The 12,727-nt window shown below is 35.3% G+C and overlaps 1 protein-coding gene across 1 annotated transcript in view; it reads right to left on the bottom strand.

Moving 5' to 3' along the window:
- Positions 1-7,979: 7,979 nt before the first annotated feature.
- The window catches only part of TUSC3 (tumor suppressor candidate 3), a 142,902-nt gene continuing 138,154 nt past the window's right edge, over positions 7,980-12,727 (bottom strand). The window contains exon 10 of the mRNA XM_081332959.1: positions 7,980-8,250. Within this exon, the coding sequence (XP_081189085.1) occupies positions 8,235-8,250 (16 nt within the window). The 3' untranslated portion in view covers positions 7,980-8,234. The remainder of the gene's footprint in view (positions 8,251-12,727) is intronic.

The following is a 12,727-nucleotide window of genomic DNA, read 5'->3' as shown; positions in this document are numbered from 1 at the left end:
CACTTCAGGGACATGAGAATCTATACATTCTTTTTGGCAATAATATGGAAATGGTTAAGTGGTTGCTGCCTTCTTCTTTTCATTCAGCTTGCAGACATGGACTTGCCTGGTGACCCAGTTTAGTTTTTGAGGACAATGTGTTTCAGTCAAGTGTGGCTAGAAGTTCTCCCCTTTTATAGAATCTAATGTTTTATATTAGCTGTATTCTAGAGAAAAGAAGGTCGGCAGTTTGGCGGGTCGAATCCCAAGTGCCGCGTAACAGAGTGAGCGCCTGTTACTCATCCCAGCTTCTGCCAACCTAGCAGTTCAAAAGCACGTAAAAATGCAAGTAGAAAAATAGGGACCACTCCGGTGGGAAGGTAACAGCGTTCCATGCGCCTTTGGCATCTAGTCATGCCGGCCACATGACCACGGAGACGTCCTCAGACAAGTGCTGGCTCTTCGGCTTTGAAACGGAGATGAGCACCGGCCCCTAGAGTTGGAAACGACTAGCACACATGTGCGGGGGAACCTTTACCTTTACCTTTTAGAGAAAAGAAATGAAGGGAATAACAGGGAACAGTTGATGTGGATTTTAAATATGGATGGGAAAGACATATCTGAGACAGACAGTAGCTGAATCAGAAGTCCTGAGAGAGTGGGCTTTTACATTTTCAAGTCTAGGTATTCATTACATTGGAGGACTGATTGTTAATTTAAAATAAGAAAAATACCAATGTATCAAGCCCATTCAAGAGACTTCCAATGCAAATGTTGCACTGCAGCAGGACTATCTGTATAACACTATTATGTAGTAACCTGGAGAAGAATCTTAACAGTGTATCTTTTTAACAATAAACAGAGAAAAATTATATTCATATATTGAAAGGAATGTTTCTTCATCAGATGATTAATATGACTCTCTCATGCAAAGCCAGTTTCTTCAAAAAGACACTGGAGGTTTTTAAGAAGAGACTGGACAGCCATTTGCCTGAAATGGTATAAGGTTTCCTGCCTAAGCAGGGGGTTGGACTAGATGACCTCCAAGGTCCCTTCCAACTTATTATTATTACTATTATTACTATTATTACTATTATTATTATTATTATTATTATTATTATTATTATTACTACTACTACTACTACTACTACTACTACTACTACTACTACTACTAGGAGAGCAAGCAGGTTCCTGTGCAAAAACTTTTATAAAATGAACCACAAATGTGGGGTTTTATTTACCTTATTTGCTGGAGAGAACTCCAGATACATCATTACCAAGCTATTTCTTTCTTTGCTTTCTCTGATAATGGTGTCTCTACTTCTTCTCCATCTTTTTTTGCCAATGGAAATTCTTATTATGATCAGAGAGAACAAGCATAGGCAGTCTGAATGACACCTGGGAAAACAATGTTATTGATTTATCTTACACTAAGAATGTTGATTTGTTGCAGTGCGAAAATAAATTCTTAGAGTCCCTTAGAGATTAAGTTATTCATAAAAAACCTCTTTGCATGCTTACTGAAAAGTAAGACTCACATGGTGCACATAATTTCAAATTTAATCAGAAGCAGTGAAAAGATCTATCTCCATGTACTTACATCTGAGTATCTGTGCAGTATCTGTGCAGTATCTGAGTATCATATCAAACTAAACCATGAGTTCAATATAGTCTTTTGGATAATTCAGTTATAGGCAAGGTCTTCATGGTAATGCATGAACCCTGCAAGCAGTGATTTAATTAAACCATAGCAACGTATCATAGAACACATGTACCAAGCAGGCAGCATACCTAATTGGGACTTGAGGAAGATAAGCATGTTGTGAGGATACCAAACTGAGTTAAACTAACTTTCTCTACTTAGGCTATTTCCCCTGTCTCACTTATTACAGCAGGCATATGAAACCTCAGGCCCATGGGCTGGATGCATCATAGTAAAACAGTGCCCACCCCATTGCCGGCAATGGGGAAAATGTCACGATACATTGCGTGATGTCATGTAAAGTCATGAGTTTGACATGCCTGTATTAGAGGGTCAACTGTCCATGACTGAGACAAAGTTCTAGACAAAGTTAACTAAACATTTATTTATTTTCTTGTTAGATTTATATCTCACCTTTATTTTGTGAAACTCAAGATGGTATACATATTACTTCCTCCTCTTATTTCCCCCCCACAACAATCACCTATGAGGTGGGTTGAGAACAGTCATTGATCCAAATTTGTCTAGTCAGCTTCCATGCCTAAGACAGAATCAGTCTTTCTATTTTCCAATCCAGCACCTTAGCCAGGAATATCCAAAGGGAGGTGGTCAAAAAAGTCATGATGGTAGCCACAACCACGGAATGAAAGCATTACAACACACATTAGAAAGTGGCAGGATTTTGAGCTCAGAGTTGTGGCCACCTTTTTCCTCCCTGGTTGTATTCTGTATTAATTTGGTAAAATGAACAAGCGAAATAATGAAGAAAAGGGAAAGGGATACACATAAAATAAGCTTTACATTAGAATTAAAGTTGAAGTTGTTGCCCCATCTTGACTTCTTTGATCTCCTTCCTATGGACAATCCTTACCTTAAATTAATGAGTAAAGTTTGCAAATTGTTTTAATGAAAGAAGCTGTATTATTTGTGAAATGCAGATAGCATTTGAAAAAGCTTGGATTTTTTTTGCTTCAAAATCATTCCCTACCTGTTCATGTACGTATTAGAATTGTTCAGGTGTATCTTGATGCCTGTCTCCTCTAGCAGGCGGCTTTGTTATTTTTTAAATGAAAGAAAGTGACCTAAAGCTATTGTAGAAAATAGCTAAGTTACTGGAAGGAACCAAGACATCTTTAAAGTGATAGGTTTCCAAACTAGCAGCTTTTTACAAGGTTAAAGTCTTTCTTGCTCTTCCTTCTTGAGAACATTTATGGAAATATTTCTGTTCTGCACAGTGTTGCTGTATCAGTGAGATAGGCAGCATAGAAATTTAATAAATAAATACAAAAAAGACAAAATCATACCACTTTCTCAAGAATAGTAGGACCAGAATTCAGGATTCCTTGAATGTCAGAGGACATTCCTATTGGGTCAGACCAGCAGCTCATTCACTCCAGCTCACTCTTACTTCACTTATAGCTGCCAATTGGGTGGGAGATTGACTTTGTGATCTTCTGGTTCGAAAGCATGTGCTGTGGATTCAGCCAGAATCTTCCCATCTTATAACACTAGTGAATGAACTCTACTTATCATGAATAAGAGTACAGGAAAATATTTTCTTAATCACTGCCATTTGGCTATTTTCTTCATTTGTTATTATTAAAATTCATGAATCAGATTTCTTATTTGTTAAAAATTACTTACTTTTACTTTACCAATGGCAGTTCAGCTGCAGTAACTAAGCAGATTTTGATGATAGTTCCTGGCATTATTATTGTATTTTGCTTCATTCATCTGGCTCTTTCCAGATGTGTGGGGAGTACTATTCCCAGAATGCTTATCTCAACATATGGATATACAGGACTTTTTGCATATTGTCCTTGTATCTACTTCTGCCCTTTTTCCTTTTTTTACCTACTTAGGAACAGGACATATTGAATACTTTGAGCCTCAAGCATATTTAACTGTAAGAAAACTCTCATTTATGGGGTCTCTGAAGTGTGGTTTGAAAATAAATTAATCTTTGGTAGAAATGTCACCCAAATTGAAAGGCAAATATTTTGATAGAATTGCTATTATTAACAAATCCAGTTGCTTATGATTTGGTTCATCTTGAACATTTGTTATAGCAAGAGTCTGTAAGGTCAACATAATAGTTTTAAGGATTGATAAAGCTTTAAAGAGTAAAAAAACCCCCAAAGATTGCATAAGTCATTTAATATGAATACTATCATTTTTCTGCAACAAAAACACTGGCCTCTCCTGCTGTTTTCATCTTTTATTACATATTTAGCTTTCTTCAACTTAATCTTTAGAGACTTTGTACTACTGGCTTCAGATAAACCTTAATGTAAAAGGTTGTCAATCTATTGAAACACTGAATGCATAGAGTCCAGAGAGACAGAGATAATCTATAGTTTTTTCCCCCATCAAATTATAAAAGGCATCCATTGATGTCCATGTTCCACACATTTTGAACAGCACTTTTATAGTAAGAGTTGGAAAAAGTGTTTTCTTGGAATCTTAGGAATCAGGGATTTACCAAGATTTCTTCTGAGAGCTTAATCAGGTATTTTTTTCAACCATTGGTTGAGTTCTTCCTCTCCAGCTAAATGAATATTTCATGAAGGATTCTGGAGTTCATCGGTGAGTGGCTGGGAGGTGGTTTGGCTATTAGATCATATTACATGTCCAGAAAAGGAAATATTTGTCAACATTGCAGAAGATGTCAACAATCAAGTTAAGCCCAAGATATATTACAGAGATATTGTCATGCCCAAGCCCAAAGAAAAACACAATTTGATCCTTGAGTCCAATCCTTTATTTGCTTACACCTGACAGAATCTTGCCAAACTTTTAAACTATACTCTTCTAACCTTCTAGATAGATGCAGAAAGATTCCATGATGTGTCTACCCTAAAACATCTTTACCCTTCCCCATCTGTCTCAGGACTTAATCTGAGCTCATCTTTGGAAAAACTCTATGTTGCCAAAACCTTTATCCACAAATTTTCCATCATAATTATTTTTTTTAACAAAATGATTAAATCTGATTGCTACTTTAAAAAAACTTAAACCTCTATTACAAGTGAGAGGCAAATTTAATGACCTAGTAAGCAAAACATTGTTGACACTAATTTCATTCTTTCAAACTGAATAAAAATAATTCTATTTATTGATTTTAGAGGTCTTCCACTCCAGAGTAATTATATTATACACCAGCTGCCTGCAATTAGTGCAGGTTCGCATCCCACCAGGCTCAAGGTTGACTCAGCCTTCCATCCTTCCGAGGTAGGTAAAATGAGGACCCAGATTGTTGGGGGCAATTAAGCTGACTTTGTAATAATGCCGCTTGGGGGTGTGTGTGAAAGCCCTAATAAGCAGGCATATACATAGAATGAAGGCTACTGCTAAATTTGTAAAGCCGCCCTGAGTCTTCGGAGAAGGGCGGGATATAAATGGAATTAAAATAAATAAATAAATAAATAAATAAATAAATAAATAAATAAATATAGCCCTATGATTCTATATTCAGAGTCTATGAAAATGATTTTGAATGTTGTGGTAACAAAATAAGAAATGTAATGTTTAATTAACTTAATTAAAACATTAGGATCAAAATATTAATTTGATTTTTAATGCTATATGCTTCAAACATGTTTTTGGATGAGATATTCTACTGAGTTATGCTTTTTTAAATTGATATGCATAAACTCTCAACATTAATTTTACATCTTATAGTGAAAATGTGTATCTTATTGAATATTTAATAAAAATAGTTTAAAAATGACCAAAATCTTGCAAAATTGCCAAACTTCATAAAATCTTGCCATGGTGAAACTTTACAATATCCAGACAAGATATTAAATGAACTTGTGTGATTTGAAAATCTTGTGATTTATGCTTTTGATGATGTATGGAACTGTAAAACATTCTTTTATCTACGGCTCATTCGATTTCAGAGATGAAGGATCTACCCAAATCTTTCCTAAAAACTGTGTCTGAACATAATATGCAAACCAAACATGTTTACCAAGAAATAATAAAATTGAACATAACTTGTTTAATATGATTGCAACTTTCCCATATTCCTATGCAGACATAAATTCAAAAGAAATACGTAATACGAGCAATCTATGATATTGGGCTTGATTCTTGCTGCCAATAAATATGCATAAACTTGAAACTCATCAACAGGAAGAGAAATCAGTACTGAAGATGTGATGTCCATCAGGAACTGAGTCTCCATTGAAACCCAATGGATCAGACTGGTGTGTGGAAAGGCCTATGGACCTGAAGTTCATCATTCCATTTATATGCTGTCTTTATACTGTCAAATGTATTCTGCTTCCACCAACCCTCACAAAGGACACAAATATTAGAAGATAATAGAAATTCTTAATTTGAATCTAATACATCTTGACACTTTCTAATGTTATCAGGGACAAGCTAAGTCTCTGGTAGATTGATACTCTTAATAGTACTCCAGTATTTTTTGATGAGCCTGAAATAAGTTACAATAGCGTACTTGTGGCTGGGATAGCTATTGCACGTAATGCAATATTTTTTTAACAAACTTTTATCTGGAATCTTTTTTTTAATCTAGAATTAGCTGAATGAACTTGTTTTATAACTTTCCATAAAACCATAACATGCATTACGAATTCTGTTTGCACGGTTGACAAAATATGAAAGAGAGAGAGATAGAGAGAGAAAGAGGGAGTGTGTGAGAGAGAAAGATAAATGTCTAACTTCTACAGATTATATATTGGATTAATAAGTAACCATTGGTTAGATGTATATACAGGTAGTATTCAATTTATGACTGTAATTGAGTATGGAATTAGTCATAAGCATAGCAGTGATTAAATGGGTCACCACAACTCCCTCCAATTTAATGCCCTATTTCTTTGGTGGCTGTTGTTAAGTGAATACTTTATATGGGTGTTTTTTGCTGGAAACTAAAAAAAAAATCCACTGAAAATTATGGTCATGTGATGGCAGGATGATGCAAATGGCTATCTGCAAAAGTAAATGCCCAAAATGCAATCATACAACTTTCTTTTGTATGTTTGTGTTCAAACTCTGGGGTTGTAAGCATCTTTTTGTGAATCTGTAATAAATTGAAACAGTTGCTAAGCAACTGGTTGTGAGGACTACCTGTATTTCATTTCTAATAATGCTAGGATCATACCCATGCACTCGCACAGAAATCTTTTAAAGTTGTGACTATTTTAGGCAATGTGTTGGTGATTTAATAAACCATGACATTTTTCTGTTAAACATTTTTTTTGTTGAAAATGGGTTAAACCAACAATAAACCTAAATTATTTGATTACCACTAGTTTATCACAAAATTTACAATTTTTCACTTTGGTATGATGTCTGCCTTCTTTTCAGCACTATCATTTCCATCTCCAATATTCAGTAGGAAGATGAACCGGAAACAAGCTGCAGTAGTTCACCTAATTACTCTTGTTCTCGTGCAAAATGGCTTACATGGGCAGACTTTATAGATTTCACTACCACCATTTTAACTTCTGAGTATGAAATGTCAGCTTTAACAAGTTACTGAATCTAAAATGTCAATTCCATCAAGTCACTGAGTAAACTTGCTGCCACTTAATAGGTGAACACTAAGATGAATGTTAACATGATGCTCAAGCTTCCAATTTATCTTAAGATTCTTTAGGGCAAGGACGCCTCGGTTGTTTTTCTAACCACTTACTGAAGCCTGGAAGATGGCTCCTTTTTTTTCCTTGATAAATATCCAGAAGTTCCTTAATTATAATCCTTTGTAAACTGTGAACCTCTTTCTTAGGTTGTGATCCATAATAATAATATTTAGAATGCTTAATTTACCAGTGTGGCTAATCATGGGAAAGATATCTAGCCATTCCAACAGATCTCTGCCAGATCAGGCTAGCAAAGGAAGGGAGGTGCCACTTAATTGCTCCCTTGTAAATCAATGACACAGAGGTTTCTGGTGTAAAGGATCAACATATCTAATTGGTTGTGAATGGAAAGTTTGGAAACTTAATCAACATATCCCTATATGCATGTATATGCATGTTACAATGTAGCTTTAAAAAACATCAACTAGTTTGATTGATCTTAAAATATTAATTCTAAAATTAGTAATTTTATAAAGGACAATGGAAATTAAGACATAAACTTCAATGTTACTATATTTCATTTATGTGTTACTTATTAGACAAATCTGGTTTGCTGTTACTAAATAATTAAAGCATGTGACTATTTTCAAACTGAAGTCTGTCTAACCACAGCAAAGCAACCAAAAAAAAATATCTTTTTATGGTAAAATTAACTTTATTGAAAATGAAGAACACAAGTGCTATACGTTTTCATTCCTGTTTATTGCATTTCCTATTTAAATATCCAATGTTTACTTTGCATTATAAATTTTATGAAGCATTTAGTAATAAGATACAAAAACAAAATTGTCTTCTTCACACAAGTGTTGCAAGTAATCACAGGAAGCAGATGCTTGAAATAGAAAGACTTCAAAAACATGAAATGTTTGTATACAAGTACTATCAGTAGATGCTTGTCTTCGCAGTAAACATTAGCCTTATGCAAATCTCACTTCAATTCACTTAATTAAGAAGCTGAAAAGAAAGAGAAAATGAGTAAATGCAACAAATAATGGGCACATATGTAGCTCTCACATTACTCTTGTTAGTAAAATTAAGATTTGTAACTTTGGAGGCTGGGGAAAGCTAATAAATATTAGCACATTAGAACCACAGCCAATGATATAATGCATCTGTGCAAAATGGAAACTTTTAATGATGTTCTAATTGTCTGAAGAGCTGAAAGGAAAAAAAAAAGCAGACATTTAGCGAATTATATATTTTGAAATAACAGGGGATGCCTTAAATGTTTGTGACAAATATCAGGTTTTTAACAACTGAACTGCAATTAAATAGTGGTAAAAATTACAAGTGTGTAATCTGTGGATGTAGGCTGTATATGGGTACCCAATTTGTTTTAATACTCTTTAGATAAAACTACTGAAATATAACAGCAACATTTTAAAGAAAGGTCTTGCCTCAAAGATACGCCAATGTGTCTATTATAAACTTTAAAAATGTCTCAGCCTCTGGCAAGATAAATACGTTAGGCATTCACAGGTTTAATTTAAAAGAAAAAGACTATAGTTGCCTATTACTTTTAATCATTTCAATGTAATTATTTGGAATGATGGCCAAAAAAATGAGTTCAGTAGAATTCACTCTAGAACAAGCTTATCAGCTTAAATATTTTGTGACAGTAGGTATAGATGTTCTCACAAAATGGCTTCCACCGAGCGGCTTCTACTTCCATTGTAGTTGCTATAATGGCCACAATCATTCACAGGTTATTATTTACTAGAACACATATATATGTTACCAAAATTATCACATACACAAGTATTCTGTTCTACTTATTCCTTATAATTATTTTGTGCATGTATGTTAGCTTGAAAATGAAGTAGCTTTATAATTGATTAACAGAAAGGATTGCAGTAATATTGAAGCTTGCCCACTGTCTCTTAAGGTCCTTATGATCCCTAGGCCTATTTACATTATTTTTTTGCAGTTGCTATGAAAAATCTATTAGTTATATATGTAGAGCACCATTCTACCATTTTTGTTTTCTATTCAAAAGCATATACTGTATTTATCTGGACTTTTAAGAAGCTAACAAAATAATCATAAATAATAGCCATTGCCAGCTATGTACAGTATTCAATTTCCCAACACCACATAAACTGTACTTTTATATCTGCTATTAGAACATTTCATTCTTCTCCTCTGTATGCTGAAGAGTTTCAAACATAGTAACTTTTTATCATAGGGCAAAAGAGAAAGCTAATGGGCTGTCAAAATGCCATTCTTCTTACAGCCTTCAATTCCTACTAAAGCTACAATGATGGCACAACATCATTCCTTTGAAAAAAAGAAAACCTTTCACAGGAGCAGCACCCATTAGTAAGCTGCAGTCAAGTGTGTGTAGATGAGAAAAAGTTCGTTTGAACTAGGAAACAGGAGAGTGCACCTTGTTTATATGAAGAGGTAAAATCAAATCAAGCAGTTTTTAACTAAAATTATGAAACTGGTAAGGGTTAAGATCAGATTCACCTGTGAAATTAGTAAGTGTTTAGTTGGCTGAGTCAAGAAGCAGTTGCCAAAAAAGCCAAGGCTGTCCTAGGCTGCGTTAACAGAAAGATAGTATCAAGATCATGTGAAGTGTTGGTACCACTTTATACTGCACACAACAATACAAAAAAAAGGTTGAGACTTTACCGTAGAAAAGTCAGAGAAGAGCAGTAAAGATGATTAAAGGACTGGAGACTAAAATGTACAATGAATAGTGAGGGAGCTCAGTATGTCTAGTCTAACAAAAATAATGATTAGGGTTGATGTGATGGCAGTTTTCCATTATTTGTGAGGGGTAACTATTCTCCAAAGCATCTGAGGGCAGGGCAAGAAGTTACGGATGGAAGCTTATCAAAGAGAGATCCAACTTAGAATTAAGGAGAAAATTCCTCTCAGTGAGAATAATCAGTAGCTTGCCTCTTAGAAGTTGCAGGTGCTCCATCACTGGAGGTTTTTAAGAAGAGACTGGACAGCCATTTGTCTGGAATTGTATAGGGTCTGCTTATACAGAGGCTTGGAGTACCCTTCCAACTCTTTTATTCTCTTATCTGTTAAATAGCACTTTATCAAAAAGTTAGGACTGCTTATGGTTCCTATGTGTAAGTCATAACTACTTGTTGGGTCTCTAATAACGCATCTGTTATTTCATATTTTTTTCATAAACATTACAAATTTGAAATGAAGTGCTGGCTTTTAAAATATTTTAAAACAGCCCAGGATCCTTCCTTTTTTCTATTTCTCAATATTTCTTACTCCTTTTCTCCACCTTCTATTATCAATGATGCAGGCATCTCTTAGTAAATGAGTCCAAACACTTAGGTACTGGTTGTCCTCTTCATTTTTCTTCCATCTTTCCTAAACATTTCTAGAGAGCAGGGTCTTCTCTTAATGTCTCCAATGACTGTGGGGCATACAGGTCTCAGTAATTCTGCAGGGACAGTGTCAACACTTTAAGTCTTGTTGGTTCATCGCCCATATGACCTCTTCCTCAAGGACTGCCAGTTCTATTTCTACTTCTCTTTCCTCGTCATCCTGAGATTGCACCCCTTTGCTACCTGAGTACAGCTCTTCAATATATTCTTGTCATCTGTTCTTAATGCCTTGTTGGTTCTTTCCTTTGCTTGTTTTTAATGATACCTTTACAAGCAATAAATGGTGCTCAGATCATTTTGACATGCATAAATGCATTCCTGGTGTTGACCCTTCATGTAGTCTGCTTCAAGCTGTTTATGTAGCTTATCCAAGTAAACTTCATTATCCTTCCTTGCTGGTCTCTAGAAAGTATGCAGCCTTCTTACTTCTTCCCATTTGCTTGCTGTCTTGGTTGTTTTTTTTTGCTCAACTGTTTTGATGATTTCATCTGAGAGCCTCTTGCATTTTTCTTTGGCTTCCTGTATGGTGTGTGTTCTTCTGCAATTCCAATAATGGTTTAATTTCTTGCTGCAGTTCATCAGGTGTCTTCTCAGAAGTGTCCAGCAGTTCAAACCTATTTTTCAATTTTATGTGTAGTATATTTGGTGACATCAAACTTCTTTGGAGGCACTGCCTTTTTGATGGTGCATAATTTGACTTTAATCTTTGCCACAAACAACTCATGATCTGAAGCGCAATCAGCACTTGGTGAGGTCCAGGTAGATAAGTGGCTCTTGTGCAGTTTGAACCATATATTCATGATCCTAAATCGGTTTTCTTGGCAAAATTGTACCAAATGAGCAGTGACGCCTGTTTCTTCTTGTTTGCCAACCTTTGCATTGAAGTTGCCCAAAATGTAAACAACGTCTTTTTAGACACTTGTTGCAGAGTTTCTTGAAGCAAAATTGTTGGGCCATAGACTTGGATAACTGTAAGGTTGAAGGGCTTGGCACTTGACTCTGATGGTCATAATTCAATCACTGACAGTTGAGTAGTTTTCCACTGCTCTAGTAAGTTTCATACTTGCAATAAACACCACTCCATTTGTTTTCCTGGTATCATGTCTGAATAACAGACAGTGAACTCCTCAGACTAAAAAAAGCCAGTCTGCCCAGTATAGCTCAGTGACACCAAGGAGATCAATTTCCAACCTGATCATCTCTCATTTGACAAGATCTAATTTACTCTGACTCCTTCTTCTGACATTCTAGGTGGCTATCCAATGTATACCAGTACAACAGAGACATTTGCTTATGCCACTGGCTGCTTCAGAAAGTGGGATTCTTGTTGTCCTACTGTTGAGCACCCTGACATGTTTTGACTCTTTTCACATAATCTTCTTGGTGAGTTTTTTGTGGAGTAGCTTCTTTCTCCAACTCTGTAACTCACTTTTTGACTGCTTCTCAGGGACAGCAACTGCTGCACTCCTTGTAAACCCAGGCGACAATTGATCTGGCATGGGATTCTTTTTCTGTTGTTTCATATTTAATGGGTCTCTGAATACTCTTGGTTTGGCTTTTCTTATGAGACCTGTCTGGCTTGGGTGACCCTTCTGGTTTTCTTTCTGGTGGTATACCTCTAGCACAGCCCTCAACTGCAACAGAACACACAACCCTTCCCCTGCGACAAGGGGGTATCCACATAAAGGAGTGATTTTTGTACAAATCTGTTTTTTTAACAGAAGAGAAAAAAGTTTCCAATGAACAACAGAAATGGGATGTAAAACAATGATCATTCAACAATAGTTTATCACATTTTCCCCTTCAAGCCTATGTGTATGTGTGTCTGTGTGTGTTTTAAAATTTATACTATATGGCATTCTTCAAATACTCAGAAGCTGGGAAATTACCAAAACACTGTGGGCTAGAGGAGTTATGATTGAAATTTTGAATGAAGTTCTATCTTTATTTGGATCAGCATCTCTCTTCCCACTAAAACTCCAGTAATTACTTGATGTTACCCAATGATATTTTCATAAAATATTACGTAAAACTTGTTACTGAAGGAAAAGAAATGTTTGAAAATTGAATTT

The sequence above is a fragment of the Vipera berus genome (assembly GCF_964194415.1).
Source record: "Vipera berus genome assembly, chromosome: 7".
In the NCBI taxonomy this organism is placed as follows: Eukaryota; Metazoa; Chordata; class Lepidosauria; order Squamata; family Viperidae; genus Vipera; species Vipera berus.
The sequence above is the reverse complement of the archived record's forward strand: the minus strand, read 5'-3'. Positions and strand labels throughout refer to the sequence as shown.